Raw genomic sequence first — 26620 nt, forward strand, 5'->3', positions numbered from 1 at the left:
ACAGCTCCTTAGAATCTGGGACCACCGAGGCTCAAGAGGTGGGCATGAGCTCCGGGGCACAGGGGCTGGCCTTGTAAACCTCCAGTACCCAGGACAGTGCCAGCCACAGATGGGGGCTCAGTGCATGCTCTGAGTGACCCTACACACTGGGCACCAAATGGCACTCCACTAGGCAGAATGACAGGTCCTGAGCCCACTAAGGGGTCCAATCTCTACGGTCAGGGCAGCAGAAGCGTCTAATCTAGGTTTGTGCTGTCTAACTGGAAGCTGCTAGTCACGTGTAGCTGCTTAAACTTAACTTTAACGAAAACTTAACTCCCTAGTCACACCAGTCACACTTCAAATGTCAGCAGCTGTCGTACTGGACAGAGTGGGTACAGAACATTTTGCAGAAAGTCTGTTGGGTTGGGCTGCTCTGAAAGCACTGATACCTGGGAAAGCTTTGGGCTCCAGTCTTGTTACCAAATACTCCAGTGACATCCTGGGTCACAGAGCACTGCTGTAAAACTGCCAGGCCCCTCGGAGGGAAAATGTCAGTAAGCAGACCAGAAGAATGTGCTAGAGAACTCTATTCAACATCCTGTGATAAACCATGATGGAAAAGAATGTGGAAAAGAATGTACATATGATTATAACTGAATCACTTCACTGCATAGCAGAAATTAACACCACATTATAAATCAGCTAAAAAAATCCTAAAGGCAATCAATCCTGACTATTCATTGGAAGGACTGATGCTGAAGCTAAAGTTCCAATATTTTGGCCACCTGATGCGAAGAGAAGACTCACTGGAAAAGATCCTGATGGTGGGAAAGATTGAAGGCAGGAGGAGAAGGGGACGACAGAGGATGAGGTGGTTGGATGGCATCACTGACTCAACGGACATGAGTTTGAGCAAACACCGGGAGATGGTGAAGGGCAGGGAAGCCTGGTGTGCTGTGGTCCATGGAGTTTCAAAGAGTCGGACACGACTGAGCAACTCAACAACAATAAATTAACCATACTTCAATAAAATGAATTCCTAAAAATAACAAAATTAAAAGAAGAGAGAAAATACAAAACATCCCCAAATAAAAGTGAGAATTTGATTCGGGGGAAGAAAGAAAAAGAGAAGAATGTGTTGACATACAGGCAGGCATGGTGACCTCTGGGTATGGGTGGGGAATTCCTGGAATCAGCAGAGGGCCTGTCTGAGAGTTTGAGTAAACTCCGGGAGTTGGCGACGGACAGGGAGGCCTGGCGTGCTGCAGTCCATGGGGTCACAAAGAATCAGACATGACTGAGCGACTGAACTGAACTGAACTGGACTGTCTGAGGTGCAAACTTCAGAGCTGAACCGAGGGGCAGAGTGGGGCTCCACCTGGAGAAGAAACAGCAGTCCCCGGCCCTGGGAGGGAGGAGAGTATGTGTAAAAGCTCAGGGCTTGTGCCGAAGGAAGGCGGCATAGCTGTGACTTACGGGAGGGGACAGAGTGCCTGCCGTAGAAAGTGCTGTTGGGACGTTGACGTGATCTGACGGTGGCCGCAAAGCATCAGGTGGGAAATGACCTGCCCCCAGGCAAGACCGGGACCAGACGCCTGATTGGAAAGCTGTGTTCACTCAGGTGAGAGGTGAGGGTAGAGGGCCTATGCTCAGGGTGACCACGTATCTGGTTCGCCTGGGACAGGCCAGGTGTACACTGTGTCCCAGGGCCACTGGTAACTAGCACCTTCTAGTCTCGGGCTGTTTTCTGATCTGGATAATTTCGTGAAGGTGTCTGCTGAGATGGAGAGATGAGGAGAGATGCTTCGGGTAGAACCAGGACCTCTGATGGGCTGTCCCTGGAGGGGAGGGAAATGCTTTCATTCCTGACCTGCATCATGAAGTAGATACTAAGGGCACAGTACGTGCATGTGGACAGGGTTTGGGGGCTTCGTGAGAGTCATTGCTGTCGTCGCAATAAGATTAGAGATTGCTGTGGATTAAATGTGTCCCCAGATTCATAGTTCAGTTCAGTTCAGTTCAGTCGCTCAGTTGTGTCCGACTCTTTGCGACCCCATGAATTGCAGCACGCCAGGCCTCCCTGTCCATCACCAACTCCCGGAGTTCACTCAAACTCACATCCATCGAGTCGGTGATGCCATCCAGCCATCTCATCCTCTGTCGTCACCTTCTCCTCCTGCCTCCAATCCCTCCCAGCATCAGAGTCTTTTCCAATGACTCAACTCTTCGCATGAGGTGGCCAAAGTACTGGAGTTTCAGCTTTAGCATCATTCCTTCCAAAGAACACCCAGGGCTGATCTCCTTTAGAATGGACTGGTTGGATCTCCTTGCAGTCCAAGGGGCTCTCAAGAGTCTTCTCCAACACCACAGTTCAAAAGCATCAATTTTTCAGTGCTCAGCTTTCTTCACAGTCCAACTTTCACATCCATACATGCATAACCGATGCCCTAATCCCTCATGTGACGCAGTAGGAGGGGACCTCTAGGAGGTAATCAGGTCACGAGGGTAAGGCCCTCAACAAGGGGGTCAGTGCCCTTGTAAGAAGCTAGCTAGGTCAGAAGAGAGATGCTCTCTGTTTGCCAGGTGTGAACACTGCCCACACATCTGAGAGCAGGAAGGGGCTTCTTGCCGGGACCGGACCCCACCAGCACTCTGATCTTGGGGCTTCAGGCTCCAGCACTAAGAGAACGTGGCATCTTGTTGTCTGAGGCTCCAGCCTAGGGCTTGTGTTAGAGCAGCCTGAGTGAATGGAGGTGGAGGCTACAGACTGTTTCATCCCAGGGCACCAGCTGCTAACCTGCTGGGCAGGCGCCTGTCCTTTCCTTAGCCACGAGCTCCAGGGCCACAGCCAACAGCCTGCTTGTGGATCCCGGGATGCCGTCTCCAGCCCTGTGTGCACTCCTGTCCCTTTGTTGGCCTCCAGGAATACGTCCTCATCTGGCAAGACTTAAGTTTGGCAGTGCCTTCTCAGAAAGCCTCCACTGACCTCTGGGGTGTTTATGGAGCTTCCTTTCGGGAACTTCTCCAAATGGTCAGTCTTATCATGGTCTGTGTGCTGTCTGTCTGCCTGGCCTGGCAGTGGCGGGCATCAGCATCTCTCCCGTCAGCACTTTGGCCTGGGTGAGGGGCTCAGCGCCCCAGCTCGAGGGGCTGCCTCTGCCAGGGCTGTCCTCGGGCCATCCTGGGGCCGACACAGTGTCTGTCCCACCCCCGGCTCTGTGCCCACTGCCAGGATGACCACTTTTAGCGGATGCCCTCCCCAGGTGCTGGTGGCAGAAGGAGGCCCGTGGCTGGAAGTGACAGGCGTTTTTAAGAAGCGGCTTTTCACTTTCACAAGTTGTAATACACCATCCTTTATTTTTCCCAGGCTCCCCTGGTCTGACAAGACGTTCACTAGTGAGAAAATAGGGGTTTCCAGCGGCTTGGGCTCAGCTCACGACGTGGAGGGAAGCATATACTAGGTGCTGAGAAGCCCCCTCCCTGGCCAAGCCGCGCTGGTGAGAAGCTGGGTGCACAGCAGGACTACAGGGGGCTGAGTCACGCGGACTGAACACGGGGACGTCCAGGACGCAGAGGAAGACGCGGAGGCACGAAGGCGGGGCCCACTCTCTGGGGACACCTGCGCCGTGTTTCATAGGCCCCTCGAAGCGGTGCACCACCGTTCAGGCGCCCCACCCCACCCGCACGGCGACTCTGCCAGTTTAGGCAGCATCTCCCACCCCGTCGTCCCGGAGGGTCTCAGGACCGGACACCAGCCTTCCCTCCCTGGGGGTGTTTTACGGGGCAGGGGTGCAAAGTGGGATACCACCGGCCACATGAGGAGGAGGACGCGCTGCAAGCTGCGGCAAGCGTCATCCGGGACCGGGGGAACCCTTGATTCGGGGGCTTTGGCCATCAGGGGAGGATGTTTTCTGCAAGACTTGGAAAATGACAGTGAGACACGCAGTGTGGCCGTGCTTTAGGCGTCCTTACAAACCGCGGTAGGGGGGTGTGTGGGCGGGGGTGGGGTCTGCCTTGCGGGGTGCCTGTGTGACAGGCCGAAAAGCAAAAGAAAAATGCACAGAGGAAACAGACAGGGAACACACACAGCCTGAAAGCACACAGATGCGAAGGTGGGGAATAAGGCTGGGGCGCGCCCTTTCAGCGGGGCCATAAAATTAAACTCTTTATATATGTCGTCTTTGTGTTTAAGTAGGCTCTACTCTTTAACAAAATAAAAACTTCTGTGTTAACTTTAAAGATATCGTTTAGGCATCTAAGGGATGGCCTGCAAGAGGAACGCAGCGCACGGAGGGCCCCAGCAGAAGGTGCGCCTTCGGGTTGAAGCTCCTCCCTAAACACAGATTCATCACGAAGGCTGCAAAAATCGACCCCCAAGCTTCCGACAGCCCCAGGGAGGCCCAGGGCGGGGGACGGGGGCTTGCATGCCAGGCCATGCCTCCCAGGCTGAGCAGGGAAGTGGGGCCCCGGATACCAGGAGCCAGGTGCCCAGCCACCGGAACCCGCCAGTGCCCGTCACTGATTAAGCCTCCTCGGGCGTCCACTCCCGCCCTCTGTGTACCCCGGGGGCCCAGCGCAAAGAGGGCACTGCAGGGAGGTGGGAGGGTGGGCTGCGTGCGTCTAAGTAGTCCTGCATCTCTGGGCAGCAACCTCGCTGCATCCTCCTTCCTGATGGCAAGGGGCAGCGGGGAAGGACAGTGCAAAGCCAGGGGTCTGGGCTGCAAACTAAGCGCGGGAGTGGTGCTGGCAGAAACCAGAAACGGGGGCTTTACCTGCTCTGGGAGCTCCTCCCGCCCCCAGCCCCCGCCAACCGGCCCTCCCCAGGCTCCCACCGCTGCCCGCCTGCCGTGGACACAGAGAAGCCGGAGCCGAGTGCAAGAGGAGGTGGTCTGGTGGTTCCCACAGGCGCGCCCGTGGTCAGGGTCCCCCCACCCCCCGGCAGCGTCAGAACAGCAGGGCTTTCTTCTTGAGGTCATTCCTCTTCCAGAGGGCCAGACGGTCGAACTCTTCCACGCTCATCCCAAACACTTCCCGGAACTCCTCGGGCGACAGGTGTCTCTGCAAATGAAAAGGGAAACCCAGAGCAGGGCAGTGAGCAACCTGGCCAAGTGCCCCCGGAAGCGGGGCCTCCAGAGAGAATGGGAGTCTCCCTGGGTGCATTTGGTTCCCCATCTTCCCTCTGCACCCCCGGAGGCGGGACCTGCAGAGAGGATGGGGGGTCTCCCTGGGTGCGCCTGGCTCCCCAGCTTCCCTCTGCATCCCCACCAGGCTGCTCTGCAGTGGACAGAAGCTGGCCCAGAGGAAAGAGAGATGGTTAGGGGACCCACGGTGAGCAGCTGCCAAGCAGGGGCCAGAGCCCTGACTCCTGACACCTGCAGAAGCGTCTCCCACCGCAGACCGAGAGCAAATCAGGCCTGGAAATGGCGGGCGGTGTGCACACGTGGTCACGTGTACTGTTTCATTTCCTTTTCATGGCTGCTGTGTGAGCAGGAAGTATCCCCACTGCTCGCACGAGGACACGGAGGCAGACAGGCCCAGGCCTCACTTCAAATCCTCCCTCTCCCCAGCCCACCTCTGCTGTGTGGCCCCGAGCGAGCTTCTTGTCTCTCTGAGCCCCAGCTAGCCCGCCTGGAGTCTCACCCTGCTCACGTGTAAACGGGGTCACTCTGGCACCCCCCGGAGTTGTGGGGTGAACGGGTCAGCGCAGGTCAGCCCCCAGGGCTGAGCCCGGCCCTGGGCAGCGACAGTGAGCCCCGGGCACAGTTATTACGATCCGAGACAGAGCCACCTCTGCCGCCGCCTGACGCCACCTGAATTCTAGACTCTTCCTTGTGGGTGTCTGCTTCCTTCGCCCCCATGTCTGTCTTCCTCAGCCGATGCTGAGTAACTTCTTGTCCTTCAAGACCCGGCTCAGGTGGGCACGGCACCTTCTCCTGGGGGGCTTCCCAGGAGTGAGGCCGGCCCTCCCCCCTGCCTGGGAGGAGCTGGGGAGAAGACGGAAAGGGGGGCAGGCAGCCTGCAGCAGGGCCAGCTCCGGCCCCAGAGGGCCTGGTTCAAAACCCCCTCCTGCCCCCATGTAAGAAGTGTGGCTTCCACGCAGCCGCCTGGAAACCAGCCTGGCCATTCCTCCGCACGCCTAGCAGAATCACCTCAAGACCCAGCAGATCCCCAAAGACCAAAACCAGGGACTCACACGGCTACCTTCACACCCGCGTTCACAGCAGATTATCCACACCTGTCCAAAGCGGAAGCAACCCAAGTGCCCGCTGAAGGACCAAGGGGTACACAAGATGAGGTCGATTTAGACTCTGGAACATGACTGGTGAGCACTCAGTAGCGTCTGACGCTTTGCGACTCCACAGACTGGAGCCTGCCAGGCTTCTCTGTCCATGGGGATTCTCCAGGCGAGAATTGGAGTGGGTAGTCATGCCCTCCTCCAGGGGATCTTCCCAACCCAGGGATCAAAAACCTGGTCCCCTGCACCTGCTGCCGGAGGGTTCTTGGCAGGCGGGTTCTTCACCTCTAGTGCCATCGGGAACATGATTCATCCAGAAAAAGTCATGACACTCTGACCTTCGCTACAACACGGATGGGCGAGGAAACAAGCTAAGTGAGTCCATTTGTGGGAAACATCCAGAGTGGGGAACACCCTCAGGGACCACAACCAGCTCAGTCATTGCCGGGAGCTGGGAGACGAGGGGGCTGGGGAAGAGCTGGTTGGTGGGCATGCGGTTTCCTCCTGGATCCAACAACTGCGTTCTGGAATTCCGCAGAGGTAGTGGAGGTCACACAACATTGAGAATGCACTAAAGGCAGTCACCCGCACACTTTAAAATGGCTGCAGTTGTGAATTTTATCATTTAAAGCCTAGTTCCTGCCAGAAAAAATAGTGCTTTCTTGAATTTAAAACACACGTCCTACTAAAGGTAACTGTGATGACCGAGAGAGAAAATGGTGTGAAGACACGTGGGGAACTATGGAAAGCAGAAACAGCCATCACCGCCAGGCACATCTCTCACAGAAATCACAGCCCTGTGTGACTTGCCCTGGGTTTTGGAGCCCGGTCACTGGCATGATACAGGGAAGGAGACTCAAGGGACGCCTTTATGCTGAGTCACAGAAAGTGTGAGTCTCTCTGTCATGTCCGACTTTTTGGGACCCCCATGGACGGTAGCCCGCCAGGCTCCTCTGTCCCTGGGATTCTCCAGGCAAGGATACTAGAGTGGGTAGCCATTTCTTCCTCCAGGGAATCCTGCTGACCCGGGGATGGAACCCACATCTCTTTCATTGCAGGTGGAGTCTTTACCGTCTGAGTCACCAGGGAAGCTCTAAAGTCCCTCTTAACTGAACCTAGGCCTGGAGTCCTCAGAACTGGCACATACAAGCAGACGCACACAGACACACCCACACACACAGGGACACCCACACCCCATCCAGCTAGCCTCGGCCGGGTAGGGGCCGTCCGCTGCCTGCTGCCATCTCAGACCCACAGACAGGAACAGGATCAGAAAAACGCTCATACCCACGGTGCTGAGCCCAGGGTCTCCTGACCAGCTGGGAAACCCACAGCTCACCCCACGGGGACTCAGAACCATCGTTCCAGAGAGCAGCACCAGCTTCCGGGGGCCACGTCACGACTTCCCCTGTGACTGTGGGACCAGCAAGATGCCAGAGAGGAAGGATCAGGGAAAACCGTGTCTCCTCCCACTGGGCGTGTGTCTAGTGGGTGCCCCCAAGGCCCCGGGGGGGGAGGGGGGAGGCCGGGGGCAGGGCCGGGGTGGTTAACAGGAGTGCAGGGGGGTCAGAGAAAGATCAGAAGCCTGAGCGGGATGCTGGTCCTCAGGGCACAGCCCCAGGGAGGTGGGGGTGAGGGGGAAAGGGCCCCGAGGTGGCGGTGGACAGGGATCCTAGGCAGAAGTTGGGAGTGGGCTCACGGGGTGGCGCCCAGCGCCCTTGCAGCCTATGGTCTCCTGTTTTAGGGCCCTCGGGTGGGTCCGGGGTTGGGTCTCCCAGGTGATGACATGTGGGAGGGAGGAGAGGGGAGGGGGAACTATAGGGGTCACGGTGTTCTAAGCTGAGGAGGGGAGAAGGGTGCAATGAGGGTGGCCCCGTGTTCCCCACCTGGGGGCCTCCCGCTAGTACAGGGGGGCAGTGGCAGGGCCTGTGGGCACTGCAGGGCCCAAGCAGCTTGTCCCTCACTCCTGGCTACAGCTGTGGGGTCTGTAGTGCAGTCTTACTGCCCCCAGCTGGCCCCACTGCCTCCCAGGGGAGAAGGGCTTGAGGCGCCCTGCTCCTGGCAGCCAGCCACTGGCACTGAAGGTAATCCCACTCACAGCAGAGTCAGGACCCCCGTCCTGGGCTCCTCCTCAGCTGCCTGCCAGCTGGTGCTAGTTGAACCCGCCTGCCAGTGCAGGAGATAGGAGAGATATGGGTTCGATCCCTGGGTCAGGCAGATCCCATAGAGGTGGGCATGGCACCCGCTGCAGTAGTCTTGCCTGGAGAATCCCATGGACAGAGGAGCCTGGAGGCTGCAGTCCCTAGGGTGGCAGGGGGGACATGACTGAAGCGACTCAGCTCACGCACTGCCTCCATAGAGCACAGCTGGCCCCAGAGGCTTTCCCCCAGCCCAACTCCCCCAGTCACTGGCTCCCGAAGGCTCCCTGGAGGAGGCAGGCCTCCCCCACCCCAGGTACCCACCAAGGCCAGGCTTGGCCAAGCTCCAGCCTGAGCCAGCAGGAAGGAAGCCTGGGGCACAGCGCTTGGGCAGAGGGACATTCTGGGATGGCCCTCTCTTCTGGGGGTGCCCCGTCTCCCCCAGGAGCACCCCTGGGAAGGAGGCATGGTAGGGGTCACACATGCTCAGCTGGGGGTTGGCCTGTTGGTCACTGTCCAGGATGGGATTGTGCAAAGGCCTTGGGCCCAGGAGCCAGACTCAGGGGAACCCCGTCCCGGCTCCAGGCCTGCCCAGCTGTGCAGAGCGGCACGACCTCAGCTGCGATGTCTGTAAAATGAGGATTATCTGTGCCTTCACCCCATTCTTCCTCTGCCTGGAATGCCGGCCCCTCCTGGTCCACCCGGGTAACCCCCCTGACCCCCTCCAAGTTCCCAGACCTGAGTCTGAGTCTCAGCTCCTCCAGAAAACCTCTCCTGACTGTACCGTCACCGCAGGCTCCCGGGTCCTCAAACCTCCTCCTTCCCCGTGGTGTGGATACCCACACCACAGCCAGTTTCAAGCTTCCAGGAGATGCTACTGAATGAGTTGGAAAGAGGTGCCCAGGGGACCTAGCTGTAGAATGCACCTTCCATGCAGATGTGATGGGAGGCAACCCACCCCGAGGACACAGACGGTAGTGAAAAGTGTCAGAGGAATTAGGGAGCAGAGGAGATGTCTCTGTCACCTGTGGTTTAAATATAATTTATGAATCTCAAGTACACTTGATGTCCTCTTCAGTAATGGCTGAGTTTAACAACCAGTGTGGAAAATGCTTGAAAGTTTAACAACAGGAGTAGCTTCACAGCCACCGATCTAAGCGAACTGTATACTCTGGTTCCCTCTGCAAGGAACACCCCAGGGTGGGAAGGGGAACCTGTGTGCCTAGGACCCTGTACAGGCAGCTCCTGGGTGGTGGGGTGACCGGAGAGCTGGGAGGGCTGGAGACGGCTCTCTCCTCCCTCACTTGTGGGGCATCAGGTGCCGGGACGCAGAGATAAACCAGACCGGGCGCCCCCACCCCACAGCGGTCCTGCACCTGCCAGGGAGGAGGGTCGGAGAGCAGTGAAGCCATCTGAGGGCCACAGATCTGGAGGCCTGATGCCCCGTGAAGCGTCACGGAGGCTCCCACCAGCATCTCACGGCCACGGGTAGTTTTCTGACTTCACCTTGAGAAATGGAGTATTCCTGCCGTTATCAGTGCACAAGGCTGTCACAGTCCATCTGCGATTCTGGCCCTCCGAAGGCGAGCTTCTGAGCCCTAAGGGCACTCAGGAAGGAAAACAATACCTGCCATCCAACAGCCATCAGGCTGCAGTCACTCCCTGCAGTGAGCACAGAGGAACTCGGGATGTGAAAACAGGCAGGATACTGGCCCCCAGAGCAGAGATGCACGTGGAAGGAAAGACTTCCGTGAACCCAGACTCTTCGCCTTCCCATACATAGAAAACTCCTTAGCTTAAGATTTCTGCTGCGTGCTGAATTGCTTCAGTCGTGTCTGACTCTTTGTGACCCTGGGGACCGTAGCCCACCAGGCTCCTCCCTGTCCATGGGATTCTCCGGGCAAGAATATTGGAGTGGGTTGCCATTTCCTCCTCCAGGGGATCCTCCCCATCCAGGGACCGAACCGCATCTCTCACATCTCCCGCTTTGGCAGGCAGGTTCGGTGTCACCAGCGCCCCTCATCCTCTGTTGCATATAACATATAAGATATAACATATAACTTCCATATAACTTGACTCCTCCCCTCCTCCTTGGAGCCATTCTCTCAGGGCTACTTGAGATGCTGTCTCCCGGGCTTGAAGTCCTAAAAATCCTCACTGAACAAAATATAATTCTCCACGTTTAGGTTGTGACTATTGTTCTTAAGTCGACAACCTTGTAACCAGCTCTGCTGGCAAGAGTTCCCTGGAGACAGGACTCAGTAAGGACTGAGAGGGAATATTTCCTGCCGTATCAGTAAACAAGGATGTCCCAGTCATGTCAGAGATTGCAGCCCTGGGTGTGAGCTGCTGAGCCCTAAGGGAATTCAGGAAGGAGAAGAATACTTGCTATCCAAGACCCATCACACTGCAGCCACTCCCGATGGTGAGCCCGGAGGAAAGGAAGCTCAGGATATGAAAACAGGTCCTGGTGCCAGACAGGTGAAGCGTGTATGAAAGGAATGATTTTAGCTGGTCCAGACTCTCGCATCTTCCCTCACACAGAGAAGCGTTAAATTCCTTAGTAATTAACAATAATCTTTCAATGTCCAGATCACCAGCCCCTTGTCACAAACTTCTTTATAACCTGGATTCCCACCCCACCTCAGCTCTCTCAAGGTCACTTGAGATGCTGTCTCCTGGTCTTGAAGTCCTGAAATTTCCCACTGAATTAAACATAACTCTCGACTTTCAGGTTGTGACTGTCTTTTAAGTCAACAAGCTTGTAACCGGCTCCATCAGCCAGGGCTCCCTTGAGACAGGACTTGGTAATGAAAAACCTCTGCTCACAGCAAGAGCTCATCGAGGGACCATTTGTGCCAGATACACACTTGTGCTCATACCCAGGGAGGTGGTGAGTGTGTGAGGCGGTGGTGCCCACAGGATGCAGACTGATGGGGACGTCTGTCCCAGATGGGGACGTCTCCTGCGTCACACAGCCCCAGCAAGCGACACTTGGAAACTCAGACCTTCAGGCTGGGGGTCCAGGGCTCTTTCTGAGAGGCTGCCCCCAGCTGCTCCTCAGGACCACGTGCGGGTCAGACAGGCAGGTCCACGTAGCCGGGGACTACCCCTGCCCGTGGCCGACAGGCCCACTGAGGCCTGTCCATTCTGAGGCCATTGGTGGCAGCAATCCCCAACTCTTTCTGGATCACAGACCCTCTGAAACATTAACGAAGCAGCGCATCTCAGTAGAATTACGCGCTCACACACCCTTAGCATCCAGGCTTCAGGAGGCGCCATGGACATCCTGTGGTCTACTTGGGTGAAGGAGGAAACAGACAGAACAGGCTCCATCTTGAAAGCAGAACTCCATCTTGGGCCAGACTGCGAATTTAAGCTATATCCCAGTATCTATGGAAACGACACACCAATGGAAAGCCAGGACCCCAGATGGAAGAGCCCCAGGGCTCATACCTAGACTCTCCCTAAAAGAATACCCTAACTGTCTGTGTAACCGAATAGACTCATACATTCTATTATGCTTACTGCATGACCACAGGCCTATTGATAATTGTCCACTGTTAACTGCCTAGGCTTCAGGCTTATGAATCACGGGTTAACTTCGATTATCTTTCTTTTCCTTTGTTCAGACTAGTTTCAGGGAATTTGGGGAGGCAAGTTTGGGCACATACACTTAGGGTATATAAGGTTTTCACAAAAACTGGTCGGGGTCCTTGGCTAAGAAGAGACTCTGCCCTGGGCCCGCCGTGTAACGAACTGCACGCCACTGTCTGCATCGTCCTTCTGAGTGGGTTTGTTTCCCGGAAGGCGTGGCTACAGACGGGGACCCCACCACCCCCCTGCACTGACGGGGGACACTGCCAGGCTCGGGAAGGGGCTTCACGACGTTTGCTGCCATCCTCACCCGCCCTGAGAGTTTGCTCTCACCTCACAGCCTCTGGAAGCCCAGGCTCAGAGAGGTCCCAAGCCTCGCCCCGGGGCAGGCAGCCTGGGCCCCAGGCCAGGAGGCTCGAGAGCCGGGCCCTTCCCTCAGTCCTGACCGCCTGCCTCGCGAAGGCTCCTGGAAGCATCCCAGGCTTCGTGGTGAAGGCCCTCAGCCTGAGCTTGCCCGGCTTGCCGGGACTGGCCTGCCTTGATCCCCCCCGCAGGCCTCGCCTAGTCCCTCCACCTCACCAAGCTCAGACGCCCACTGCAGCCCACCAGCTACCACCAGGCCCCGGCTCTAGGGGGTGCTAAGCAGGTGAGCTCAGGCCCAGACCCCCTCAGCCTGTGACTCTGGGAGCTGTGTTCCTTCAGAGGTCTGGGCCCCGCAGTGCCTCCCACACTGTCACAAGGCACAAGGAGGCCCTGTCTGCAGAGGGGGCTCCTGCTGAGTGGGGTCCATGCTCCTTGCCCCTTGACCTCATCACCACGACGACATCATCACAGTAATGACACCATCACCATGACATCATCACCATGATGACACCATCACCATGACATCACCACCATGACAACATCATCACCATGATGACACCATCACCATGATGACACCATCACCACGGCGACATCATCACCATGACGACATCATTACCATGATGGCACTATCACCATGATGATGATGTCATCACCACGACGACATCATCACTGTGATGACGTTATGGTTGTCATAAGGATAATGGCCTCTGCTGTCTGTGGAGTGTTCCTCTGTGCCAGACAAGGACCAGGAGCTCTCCATCACTGGCTTGTGACCTCACCATAGCTTACTGGGTAGGACGGGGATGGAGGCTCCGAGATGTGGACTGATGTGGCTGCCAGGCAGCCCCGAGGCCCTGCATCACCGTGTTCTCTCCCACCTCTCCCACCACGGCTCTGCCCCATGGCGGGCATCTATAAGTTCTGAAACATGCCAGGCTCTCTGCCACCCAGAGCCTGCAATGCTCTTCCCCCACTTCACAGAGCAGCTCCTCCCCCTTCTGCAGGTCCCAGCTCAAATGTCCCCTCCTCCTGGGGGCCCTCCTGGGTTGCACTAGCCAAGCAAGCAGGCCCCGGGCCACGTGTGTCCCTCAGTACTGAGCACAGCTGACCTCATCTGTCTCAGCCCCTCTAGGGCAGCATGGGCCTGATTCCTGTCCTCATCCAGGGATGATCTGTGCTTCGCATCCCTGAGTCCAAATCTGTGCTCTCACCTCCCGGGTCATGCTGCCTCCCGGCTCCCCCTCCTCCAGCAGGGCCTGCCCTTCTCTCCGCATGCCTCCCTCTTCCCTCCCCACCCTCCACCCCTAAAGTCCTACCACCTGTCCTGGCCTTCCAGGATGGCTGTTTGTGTCTCATCAGGAGGCCCTAGGGGCCCGGAGGCTACGGCAGACGCGTCTCCCAGACACATCCGCATGGCTGGGAACAAAGTCACCATCAGTCTGTCGGGTTCTTCTGAGACCCATCAGACCGGTTGGATGACTCTAAACAAAGGATGTATTCTTTAAACCTCAGGACCTTGGGTTTCAGGTGCATTCCTACAACTCGGGCTTCTCCTGCTTGAGCAAACTCAGGTGTGTGTTTAGCCCCAGGGTCTGGCACGCGGGGAGCTGCTCAGCCCTGCCTATGCCAAGCGCTCAGAAAGGAGCACCCTGGGGACCGCAGCCTCCAGGCCTCGGGAGGACACACCCTCCTTCCCCATCTATTCAACCGCCAGCCTTGATCTCCGCGGGAGTTGGCCAGGCCAGGCCCTGGTGCCTGGCTGTTTGGCCAAACAGTCCAGGGGTGGTGAAGGCATTCTGACCACGTGGCCGTGCCTACCTCAGCCTTTAAGTGAAGATGCAGTGGCCGCTTTCACTCTGCTGGGGCAAACACTGAGGGCTTCCCGGAGAAGGAGGAATTCTGTCTCTACATGTCAGCTCCTTCCTGAGTGTACAGTCGGCTGCCCTGCCCCACGGATGCCACACTTGCCAGCCCCACAGGAAGCCAATTCCTTAAATTAAATTTCTTGATGTTGGATTGGCCAAAGTTCATTCAGGTTTTCCATAACATGTTGCCGAAAAATCCAAATGAACTCTTGGGGCCAACTCAACACTTGTCCGTCTGCGTCTCTGTCTGTCTGTCTGTCTGTCTACCCATCTGTCTCCTGTTGGTTCTGCTGTTTCTCTGGAAGGCCCTGGCGGACATACTTTCCTACCTAAGGAGCAGACTGCGTGCTCTGGGAGGTTGGCATGTGGAAAAGGGGTTAGAAATCAATATTCCACACTGTAATTAATCTGGGAAGACGCACAGCAGAGTGGCCCCGCCTGACATCTTAACCAGAACTGCAGATCCGCTTCCTAGAAGCTGCAAGGCCTAGGGACATCCTCCAGGCTTCTCTGTATACCCCTGCCCAAGCCTTCTCTGTACCCGTCCCCCGAAGCCTTCTCTGTGCCCACCCCCTCAAGCCTTCTCTGTACCTGCCTCCTCAAACCTTCTCTGTACCCCTGAAACTTCTCTGTACTCCCCAAGCCTTCTCTGTACCCCTACAAACCTTCTCTGTACCCCCCAGTCTTCTCTGTACCCCCACAAACCTTCTCTGTACCCCCAAGCCTTCTCTGTACCCCCAAGCCTTCTCTGTACCCCCACAAACCTTCTCTGTACCTGCCCCCCCAAGCCTTCTCTGTACCCACCCCTCCAAACCTCCTCTGTATCCGCCTCCTCAAACCTTCTCTGTACCCCCCAAGCCTTCTCTGTACACCCACAAACCTTCTCTGTACCCCCAAGCCTTCTCTGTACCCCCACAAACCTTCTCTGTACTCCCCCAAGCCTTCTCTGTACCTCCGCAAACCTTCTCTGTACCCCTGCAAAACTTCTCTGTACTCCCCCAAGCTTTCTCTGTACTCGCTGCACCGAGCTGTGAAAACCAAGTACACCAATGTGTCGAGTGCTTGAAACAACTTGGTGGTGGTGATCAAGTGCTTATTAAATAAGCCAAATCTGATAAATTCTCAAACATCCTGCTTTGTCCCAGTACCAGGCATCCAGGAGGGGTTTCCTTTCTGCAGGTGACCAGGCCCATGCCTGACCCTGCCTCCATTCACCCCGGCCACCTCGCTTTTCCAGGAAGTTCTCAGCAAGCACTGTCTGGCCCGCGCATAGCACTCCCGTTTCCATGGAAACCTTTCTCCAGTTCTACTGGCCCACGTCGCTCTCAGGTTGGTAAAGAGGGGATGACATGGACAAGATGACTGAAACTGCACACCACACCTGCCTAGGGCTCTCCCATGGCAAGCCCTCCTGACTCTGAACAACTGGATAAACACTCCAGCCGCCCAGCCGGACTGGCACAGTGATGTCATCTGATGACTCAGAGGGGCTAAGTAACTGGTCCAGTGTCACACAGCTAGAAACATTCTGGAGGCTGATTCACACCCAGGTCACCTGGACCCGAGGTCTCTCTCCCTCCACCAGGGTGCCACCTTTGGACGGCAAGAGGCTGACACAGAGTGCAACGGCCATGTCTTTCGGCGAATGCTGGGCATATGAGTGCAGGGCTGGCCTTAGTAAGTGGACGCTGGAGTCTGCCCAGGGCAGGCAAGGCTCTTCCCCTCAGGGTGGATGCTCTGGGCATGGCAGACCCTCAGGGGGCATCTGCCAAATGCAGGAGGCCCCAAGAGCCGCCACGGCACGAGGCCCTTGGGTGCTGGGGTGGGGTTGAGACCCAGACCCTCGGGGAAAGAAAGTGCTGGATCTCAGGCATGGCATTAAACTGGCCCCAGACGGGTCTCCTTGGGAAGCCTGGTCCTCGCCCTGCCCATGGGGATCCAGGATTCGTCCGACTGCCGTCCGTGTGACAGTGGGGAGGGCCACCACACCCTTTCCAGACTCCTCCTCTAGACTATGGGCTACCAGGTGCCCACGTGGCGTCTTTCTCTTTGCCTGGCTGAGCGTCCTGAATTCCCTTGTCCGTGCTGCACAGGCCAGAGCATCAGTCATCGGCAGAACCTGGGTCCGTCCTGTTGAACCCAGTGACTGCCATGTACCCACCACCCCATCCCAAAACCCTGGAGTCACCCCAGGTGTGTCCCTGCCCCTCCCCACAACACCCTCTCACCTCGACCCCCAAATATGGCCTGAATGCACCCGCTTCTCATCTCAGCACTGCCACCGCCCTGTCCAAGATGCCATCAGCTCTGGCCCAGACCACCCAACCGCCTCCTCAACCATCTCCTGTGTGCACACAGCCAGCCCAGGCTTCACATGCAGCCTCAGGCACGGTTTTCAATACGAATGTAATCATGTCGTCCCCCAACTTGAAAGTCATTGCTTTTTGGCTAGAAACTGAACTGCTTAACCTACGCTCAGGACCCCACAAGGCCTGGCCCTCCTCCCCGCCACCTGCTCCAGCACAGCCTCTGCTGCGTCCTGCCCCAGGGCCTCTGTGCCTGCTGTGTGCTTGCCTGAAACGCTCCTCCCACCTGCCACTCTCACCCTGTGTGCAGGTACACACACACACGTTCAGGCACACTTACCACACCCACTTAACTGTTCAGTTCAGTGGCTCCGTCATGTCCGACTCTGCAACCCCATGCCTCCTTGTCCATCGCACACCAGGCCTCCCTGTCCATCGCCAACTCCCAGGGCTTACTCAAACTCACGTCCATTGAGTCAGTGATGCCATCCAACCATCTCATCCTTTGTCATCTCTTCTCCTCCTGCCCTCAGTCTTTCCCAGCATCAGGGTCTTTTCAAATGAGTCAGCTCTTCGCATCAGGTGGCCAAAGTATTGGAGCTTCAGCTTCAGCATTAGTCCTTCCAATGAATATTCAGGACTGATTTCCTTTACGGTGGACTGGCTGGATCTCCTTGCAGTCTGAGGGACTCTCAAGAGTCTTCTCCAGCACCACAGTTCAAAAGTATCGATTCTTAACTGTATCCCTTTTAAAATGCTCACGGGCCCACATTCCTCTCCTTTAGAGGCCCCATCTCGGGCTATAATTTTATACCCTCATTAGTCATCAGTTGATGGACGTCTGCCTCCCCTTCAGGCTGAGTCTGAGGGCAGCACTCCTGCTGGCTTTGGCTCACCATGCATCCCCAAGGCCCGGCTCGATGCCAGGCCCATGTTCACCAGGCTGGTGAGGCTCAGCCAAACACTCTGCGGTAAGGATGGATAACAAGCTTTGACCATTGACAGACAGAGCGGTCCTCCTTCCAGGGGCTGATCCCACATCCCTGGCGGTGTGGCGGTGTGTGGGCACCACCAGCTGTCCCTGCACATCCACCGTCTCCCCTTGCTGGGCACACAGCAGACTCACTGCTTTCCTGGGTGATGGAGCCCCAGCCAATGGCCTGCCATCCACAGCCTGGTCCCTGCCAACCTCCCCTGTGTGGGATAGGAACAGGGCAGGACCCAGCGGGGCTCCTGGGCATGGAAGCCTTCCCCTGTCCCTTGTCTGTCAGGGACAGACTCCAGCCTCTGCGACCTCCCCTGAGTCGTAAAGGGCAGATTCAAACAGCTGCTAGTCAGGGAAGGGAGAGGATGCAGAGACACGGGGAGCAGCCAGGAAGCGACAGTACGGCCTTGGGGGGTCCTGGTTTGCCTCAAGGGATGCACCTAATAACGCCGTTTGAGCTCTTTATAGGACTATCTCTCAGAAAAGCGGAAGTGTTAGTCATGCAGTCGTGTCCGACTCTTTGTGACCCCATGAACTGTAGCCCACCAGGCTCCCCTATCCATGCATTTTCCAAGCAAAAATACTGGACTGGGTTGCCATTTCCTTCTCCAGGTGATCTTCCCGGCTCAGGGATTGAACCCTGGTCTCCTGCACTGAAGGCAGACTCTACCTTCTCAGCCATCATCCCTGGTCCCGTGAGCTGGCGACTCATGGACTGAGGAGTCTGCCATTTCCTTCTCCAGAGGATCTTCCCAATCCTGGGATCAAACCCAGGCCCCTGCCCTGCAGGCAGGTGCTTTACCATCTGAACCACCAGGGAAGCCCTCAGAAGGTGAAGAATATGCCTGCAATGCAAGAGACCAGGGCTCCATCCCTGAGCCAGGAAGATCCCCTGCAGGAGGAAATGGCAACTCACTCCAGTATTGTCGCCTGGAAAATCCTACTGACGGAGGAGTCTGGCAGGCTACAGTCCATGGAAAGAGCTGGACACAGCTGAGAGACGAACACTTTCACTTTCATAGAACTAGTAGGTTGCTGAGAAAGTAACTGTGATTTTTGCACTATTGAAATTTGCCATTTGATAGCAGAATATATTCTAAATAAATGTTGTTAGGTTATACATCATTTTAATATGCATTTCTCGCTTTTTTTTGCTAATGACTTGTTCCTTGCTGTTTATTTTCTATTTATTGTAGACGATGGACACGATGGTGCTGCTGCTGCTGCTGCTAAGTCGCTTCAGTCGTGTCCGACTCTGTGCGACCCTAGAGACAGCAGCCCACCAGGCTCCCCGTCCCTGGGATTCTCCAGGCAAGAACACTGGAGTGGGTTGCCATTGCCTTCTCCAATGCATGAAAGTGGAAAGTGAAAGTCAAGTCGCTCAGTTGTGTCCGACTCTTAGTGACCCCATGGACTGCAGCCCGCCAGGCTCCTCCGTCCATGGGATTTTCCTGGCAAGAGTATTGGAGTGGGGTGCCATTGCGTTCTCAAAAGCAAATTTGAGTGATTTTTCTTATTTGGGTTCAAAATGAGTCATAAAGCAGTGGAGACAACTCACAACATCAGTAACACGTTTGGCCCAGGAACTGCTAACAAGTGCAGTTGCGGTTCAAGAAGTTTGGCAAAGGAGACGAGAGCCTTGAAGATGAGTGGAGTGGCCGGGCATCGGAAGCCAGCAACCACCAACCGAGAGCCATCATCGAAGCTGATCCTCTTACGACCACAGGAGAAGCTGCTCAAGAATTCAGCGTCGGCCCCTCTATGGTTGTTCGGCACTTGAAGCAAACTGGGAAGGTGAGAAGGCTCGAAGCCTCGTGAGCTGACCGCAAACCACAGAAGCTGATGTCCTGCAGTGCCGTCTTATCCCGTTCTGCGCAACAACAGCGGGCCATTTCTTGATCGGATTGTGACGTGTGACAAAAAGCAGATTTTATATGACAACTGGCATCGACCGACTCAGCGGCTGGACCAAGAAAAAGCTCCAACGCACTTCCTAAAGCCAAACTTGCACCAAAAAGGGGTCACGGTCACTGTGTAGTGGTCTGCTGCCTGTCTGATCCGCTATAGCTTTCGGAATTTCATCGAAACCATTTCATCTGAGAAGTATGCTCAGCAAATCGATGAGATGCCATGAAAACCGCAACGCCTGAAGCCAGCAAAGGTCAACAGCAAGGGGCCAGTTCTTCCCCATGACAACGCCCGACCACGCATCACACAACCAATGCTTCAAAAGCTGAACAAATTGGGCTACAAAGTCTTGTCTCATCTGCCATGTTCACCTGACCTCTCGCCAACCGACTAGTGGTTCTTCAAGCACCTCGACAACTTTTTGCAGGGAAAAAGCTTCCACAACCAGCAGGAGGCAGAATATGTTTTCCAAGAGTTCATCGAATCCTGAAGCACAGATTTTTATGCTACAGGGATAAGCAAATGTATTTCTCATTGGTAAAAGCATGTGGATTGTAATGGTTCCTATTTTGATTAATGTAGATGTGTTTGAGCCTAGTTACAAAGATTTAAAATTCACGGTCCAAAACTGCAATTATATTTGCACCAATCTAATAAAACCCCCAATAAATGGAAAGTGCCAGCAGTCTTCATTCCAGGGAAGGCCACCTGAGGCCTTAAGCTTAAAGGAACCAGAGAAGCTCACCAAGAGATTACCTGAGACCAGATTAAATGAGTGCAGGCCCTGCAAACACCTTATCAGCAACTCCACCCTTGAACTAGAAAACTCAAGGAACCATCTCAGGTTGGGACACAAAGTCCCCCTTGGCCTGGCAGAGCAGTTCAGCTCTTCTTTCCTACTTAACCCAAAGTCCTGTCTTGGAGATTCAATTTGGCAGCAGGGCACAGAGGCCAAGTTTTGGGCAACAGAACACCACAGGACTAGCACGCAGCTGTCTAAAAGGACAGGCAGACTCCCATGAGCTGGCGTGGAAAAGGTTCACAACAAACTGATGCCAAGCTGCATCAACAGTACAAGCCTGCTTATCCAAAACAGAATTCAGTTATCTCTGGGCATTTGTGAGAAATTTAAAAAAAAAAAAAAAGATTTCCGGAAATAGGTCCACCCCGGAGCTAACAGGAGTTATGACTCGGTGGGGGAATTCCATGGAATGCTTATGTTCTTCATGTTTTTCTGGACTTTTACAAGAGTTAGGAACTGTTTTTATATTAAAAGTTAAGCTCTCTCCCCTGAGATGAAAACATTATTGTATCTTTCTCTCCTGCTGGGATGCAGCCCACCCCCCACCCCCAGAGCCCTTCCTGGCTCAGGGCCCAGCTCCCAACCCTGGAGGATGTGTGTTGCCATACCATGTGTGGCAACACCTCCAATCTGCCTCCTGGCGTGGCTGAGATCAGGAAGAGAATGACTAGAGAGCAATGCATGCTCTGGGGTTTTCTTGGAAATGGGGGTGATGAAACTCATTACCCTCATGTCCAAGACTTTTTTTGAACAAAAAAAAGGGGGGGAATGTTTACATGTATTAACCATCTGCTATTTTGCACCTTCATTCTGTATTGTAGCAAAATAAAGGGGGGGATGGGAGTTAGTGAAAGAGCACCCCACTCCCTAGGAGGGAAACAGCAAGTCCCAACGGGCTGGTGGCCCTGCGGCCGCTGGTGGGTCAGGAGCAGGAGCTGTCGGCGCCCTGCTCTGAGCTCACCGGCCCCCTGCCCCCTCCCCGTCCATGGTGGGAGTGGGAGCCCTCAGGGTGTTCACGGTCCATGCACCGCCACGGGAGCCCTTGAGGCAGGCCCTGACAGCCACCCAGCCCGCATGTGCCCTGTTTTACAGCAGTGAGACCTGAGCACACAGCTACCAAGAGCCTCACTTCAGCAGGAGCCAGAGTGTGTCCCCTGCAAAGAACTCAGGGGTTGTCACCCTGAGGCCCGGGCAGCGGCTGCCCTGGGCCCCGTCCTCCAGACCACGTGGCAGGTACTCTCTGAGCTTGATTTGGGGACTGCTCTGTTCATTCCAGGCTTCCCAAGTGGCGCTAGTGGTAAAGAACCACCTACCAGTGCAGGAGATGAAAGAGACGTGGGTTCGATCCCTGGGTCGCAAAGATCCCCCGGAAGAGGGTATGGCAACCCACTCTAGTATGCTTGCCTGGAGAATCCCCTGGATGGAGGAGCTTGGTTGGCTAAGATCGATAGGGTCACAAAGAGTCGTGAACACCTGAAGCGACTTAGCACGTATGCAGAACATCATAGACTACGCTGAACACTTCACAGAACAAGGCCACAGTCTTTATCTCCTTCTGTGCATGCTTAGGAGAAGGCAATGGCGCCCCACTCCAGTCCTCTTGCCTGGTAAATCCCATGGACGGAGGAGCCTGGTAGGCTGCAGTCCATGGGGTCGCTAGGAGTCGGACACTACTGAATGACTTCACTTTCACTTTTCACTTTCATGCATTGGAGAAGGCCATGGCAACCCACTCCAGTGTTCTTGCCTGGAGAATCCCAGGGACGGGGGTGCCTGGTGGGCTGCCGTCTATGGGGTCACACAGAGTTGGACACGACTGAAGTGACCTAGCAGTGCATGCTTAGTCACGTCCGACTCTTTGTGACCCCATGGACTGCAGCCCAGCAGGCTCCTCTGTCCATGCAATTTTCCAGGCAAGAGTACTGGAGCGGGTTGCCATTTCCTCCTCCAGGGGATCTTCCCGACCCAGGGATCCAACCCGAATCTGCTGTATCTCCTCCCTCGGCAGGCGGATTCTTTACCGCTGAGCCACCTGGGAAGCCTTAATGTCATAATCACGAGCAAATAATTTGTGAAATACTTTCAATGCACGGCATGCTTTTCAGTTTTTCACTGGTAACAAAAAGGCTTCTTTGCAATTAAACATTGCATGGATGATTTTGGCTAAGGCAGGCTGTGAGAAGTGAGAGAGTACTGTGTTGTTTATCAATAAGGGAATGAAACTAGTACCTCAAATCACACCCAAAAACCAGTCTTGTTACTGTTAATATTGTCCTTACGTTTTCAACTCTCAACAATAGCTGCATCACTAAATAGCTGCTAGTAAAGGGTTAAGTGGATAAATCACCGTATTTATCCCACATTATGTATTTATACCGTAATTATCTGAGCCCAGCACCCGCCCCCTGTCTCGAGGTCCTAGGTCCCAGGTCCCAGAGCCCCTCTGGGAGCCCCACTGGGTCTCTTTCATCCAGACTTCGAGTCTGGGGGAGGGCAAGTGAACATCTGTCTGTCTGTGAGGCCGACACACAGGGGAGGCACTCAGGAAACAGGAGAGAATCCGGGTCTGGGGGCTTGATCAGACCTCACCTGAAGCCCCGTCGGTCAGACAAGCTAGCAGTTCCCTTCTAGCTTACTTCTGGTTACTCATTGGAAAAGACCCCAATGCTGGGAAAGATGGAGGACAGGAGGAGAAGGGGACGGCAGAGGACGAGATGGTTGGATGGCATCACCAACTCAATGGACAGGAGTTTGAGCAAGCTCCAAGAGATGATGCAGGACAGGGAAGCCTGGTGTGCTGCAGTCCAGACTTAGCAACTGAACAGCAACTTTCGGTCAGGATCCATCATCACAACAGAAGGTTGATCCCCACCCCCGTCCCAACACCGCTGCAGTCCCACCAGCGTCCCCGTCCCTCCTTGCCACCACTACCTGGAGCCTGGGTGAGGGGCTCTAGTGACTCTCGTGAGCACAGCTCCCCACCCAGCAGATATCAACGTCATCTTAAAGGAAGATCAGGGCCCCAGAGCGTCCATCTGGACCCGAGACTGCGCTTCTTTTCAGATCAACCTGGCCTGGATTGGGATGGGCTTCCGCCTGGCAGCCCTGCTGAGCCCCCGGCACTGCTGGGGCCCCTGGGCCACATCCACGCCCTTACTGCTCCCTCCTGGAAGCCTCCTGAGCCCGCACCCACCCCAACAGCTGCTCCCAGCCCCTGGGCACAGACGGGGCAGGTGGCCCTGGGCCTTCAGGAGCCCTCAGACCCCTCACCCCTGTGAAGCCTTCCCGACAAGGCTCGGGAGGTGCGGTCCATCACTGGACACTGGTTTCCTGGTGGGAGGATGGTGAGGATGAAGGAAGCTTTTATGCATGCTGACCATCCGGGACCATGGCTCATGGTGGGGCCTGGCTAAGAGATGCCACCCACATACCCTCTGTACCCTCGTCCTGCAGGTCCTTTAAACATGCCCTTGCTCCCGGAGTTAAGCACCATTCAAGGTCAGGGTAAAGGTGATCAGATAAGAAAGCAGGAACTGTGCCAATTTTCCCAGCGTTCAAGGAAGAGGCGAATGTTACCCAGTTAAGCACAGTGACGAAGCCTTCCTGGCCCCAAACCGCTGCAGCTGTGCGCCCTTTGGCAAAGCCATCTTTGTTGGGCACATAACCACGATCTCCGGTCTTGGAGACAACTCAGGTCCTTGATTCCGAGCCTGTCACTCGGCCCTGCACATCACTGTGGGGATCTCGGGGGTGGTGTGTCAACACGCCGGATGGGGAGAGATGTTCCGGGCGGACATGGTCCTTCACCCCTGGGGCCCCCTCACCTCCAGTCTCGTCCGATCCACGTCCTTGGGCAGCTTCACTCGGATCCGGTTTGTGACAATAAGGGCGTCATATGGATAGATCTGCAGGGAGAAGAAAGCCCGGGGTCACCCAGAGAGCAGGTGCGTCTGTGAGGAAGGAGGCCAAGAGCTGAGTCGAGGTTAAGGAAGAGCTACGTACATGTATCCACATCTGACACACACATTTCACGGGAAAGCACAAGAAAAGGAATGTTTAACCTGGGCGGGCACGGCGCAGCAGGCAGAGGTCAGCGCGGGAGCGGGCGGCCCTTACCTTGTATTCTGTAAGAGAAGCAGAGACCACAGGGGCCAGCTCAGAACTCGCACGGGCTTGGCCCAAAGGTGGAGCAATCCCGCCCAGACCCCGCCCTGTGGCCGACAGGACCACGCCGCCTCCACCCCGCAGCATCCTCGGAGCTTGGGGGTGGGTGGGGGTGCCCTGGGGTCTCCGTGGGAAGCCAGGAGCGGGAGGCATGGTCTGGAGACTGGAGGCCAGACTGGGAGCCTGAGGCAGCGCTGTGTTCTCTCTTGGCTGGGCTACTGTCTCCCTGAGGTGGGGGGGCTCCCCAGGCCTGCCTCAGTTTACCCTCTGGGCTTACCCACCTCTTACTGTCTTACTTTCTGCACCCTTCAGCTTCTCCTTTTAAATACAGAGCCCCACACGCTAGCTTATTAAAGGTATTTTTTTTCTTTCAGACTAAAAGTGGCTTGTTAAAAAAATCATACAGATGGGCTGTCTCCATGAGCACGCATCCCCCCCAGGGCGGCATCTCTGGGTCCTGGCTGTAAAGCCTCCCTCTCTGGCGGGAGACATCAGTGAGGAGCTCGGGCACTGGGTGGCTGGTCCCTGAACTTCCCCGTGTGCTGTGCGGGGGCCTGGCCAGGCCAGCTCTGAGCCCGGAGACCTGGAGACCACTTAGAGGGTGCAGGCTGCGACTCCCTCCCCTTTCCCCAACTCCAACATCCAGCGTAGATCAGCCCTGGAGAGCAGGCTTCCGTCACTCTTGGGTAACAGCCATGAGCGAGCATCGCGGCCCTGTGGTTGAGGACTGGCAGAGCCTCCCAGGCGGATACCAGCCACATGAGCAGGTCTGTCCAGTAGCGCCAACCTCCCTGCAGGCCATCCTGCCGGTGCGAAGCCCCGGGAGGCTGCACTGTGGGCGCGGGGGCTGGGCGGGCTTTACCCTTCCACTTTGCCTCCGTTGTGTGTGCTCAGTGGGGTCCGACTCTTTGCGACCCCCACGGACTGCAGCCCACCAGGCTTCTCTGGCCAAGGGATTCTCCAGGCCAGAATACTGGAGTGGGTTGCCATTTCCTCCTCCAGGGGGAATCTTCCTGTCCCAGGGATTGAACTCGCGTCTCCTGGGGCTCCTGCACTGCAGGTGGATTCTTTACCCACGGAGCCGCCTGGGAAGCCCCGAGGTGGCTTTTCCCTGCGGCTCTGCCTCCCTTATTGTCGTGGATGTGACGGTCGGTGTTGGGTTGGCTGCCGCCCTGGCCTGAGATGGTCATTCAAACACAGATCTCTTGCCTGAGTGACTTGTAGTGACAAGTCGGTCAGGACAGGGTGGGCCCGTGCTCCAGAGGGGAGCACCTAGAGCAGGAGACGGGGGGAGCCCTGAGTTAGCACCTGAGTTAGAGGGGGACACCCCAGGGAGAGGAGGAAGCATGTCAGACATCTCCTGATGGAAGTGAAAACGGAAGCGCGACCACGACCGGAAGAGGCGGGGCCACGAGCATCCCCTTCTGCCGGCGGCCATGGGGGGGGGGGTGGTCTGGGAACGAGACTCGCGGACCCGTCAGCGGCCCCTGCCCCAGCCAGAGACCCACGGGGTCCCCGCCTCCTGTACCTCGCGTGGCCCAGCCGGCATCCGGGTCTGCTCCACCAGGGCCCACATTGGCATTCTGGAAGAGAAAGAGAGAGGGCGGCAGGGGCAGGTTGCAGGGGGCAGGCAGTCGCCTGGGTCCTAGCAGCCGGGCGGGGGACGAGGGTCGGCCTGGGGCGCCCGCTGGGACCAGGCTCTGGAAAGGCCGCCGGCTTCCCAAGAGCAGGTGTGCTCACGCGCCTCCTGCCGCCTTCAGGCCGCCCCTGCCTGGCCCGCCAGCTCCTAAGCCGCTGAGACGACTGCCCCTGGGCGCCTGCCCCTCGGCCCCACAGCGGGCCCGGACCCCGCGGGCATCTCACCGGGGCTGCGGCTCCAGCACGGGGCCTCCGGTCCCACTGGACGAGTGGGCCCCAGGGGGCTCGGGTGGCCGGTGTCTGTAAAGCCCCTGGCACAGACGCCGCGTGTCATGAGCGTGGCTGACATGCTGGCACTCAAGGGCTGGCCCTCGGAGGGGCGGCGGGCCTGGGAGCCCGGCACCCCCTCTCAGGGGCCTCCTTCAACTGTCCGTGGCATCTCAGCAGCCAACCCTGATGTCTGGCACTCTCGTTCCCTTTGCCCACCTGAAAAAGTCATCCTTCAAACCTCTCCGGAGGGTCCCCGCCCTGCGACACGGGCACATCAGTTGGCCCCTGTCCTGTCCACTTTGTCTGGGCCTTGAGCCCATTGCCCGCAGTGGAGAAAAGCATTTCACGTGTGCTCACGTCTGGCACC

General features: G+C 56.4%; 1 protein-coding gene and 1 long non-coding RNA gene across 28 annotated transcripts in view; one reads left to right on the forward strand and one right to left on the reverse strand.

The window, feature by feature from the left end:
- The first annotated feature begins 1204 nt into the window (after nucleotides 1–1204).
- On the forward strand, nucleotides 1205–4221 carry LOC138442770 (uncharacterized). The gene is made up of 2 exons (XR_011257887.1): nucleotides 1205–1603; nucleotides 3350–4221. It is a non-coding gene; the product is annotated as an uncharacterized lncRNA (long non-coding RNA).
- Nucleotides 3320–26620, reverse strand: part of ABLIM2 (actin binding LIM protein family member 2) — a 167770-nt gene continuing 144469 nt past the window's right edge. For 17 of the 27 annotated variants that reach the window (XM_069594811.1, XM_069594807.1, XM_069594821.1 and 14 more), the window contains one exon: nucleotides 24711–25928. In XM_069594811.1, the coding sequence (XP_069450912.1) occupies nucleotides 25695–25928 (234 nt within the window). In that variant the 3' untranslated portion in view covers nucleotides 24711–25694. Of the gene's footprint in view, nucleotides 5041–24005; nucleotides 24306–24710; nucleotides 25929–26620 lie in introns of those variants that run through there. The other 10 variants (XR_011257882.1, XR_011257883.1, XR_011257885.1 and 7 more) reach the window with 3 other exon arrangements.

Source organism: Ovis canadensis, chromosome 6, assembly GCF_042477335.2.
Source record: "Ovis canadensis isolate MfBH-ARS-UI-01 breed Bighorn chromosome 6, ARS-UI_OviCan_v2, whole genome shotgun sequence".
Lineage (NCBI taxonomy): Eukaryota > Metazoa > Chordata > Mammalia > Artiodactyla > Bovidae > Ovis > Ovis canadensis.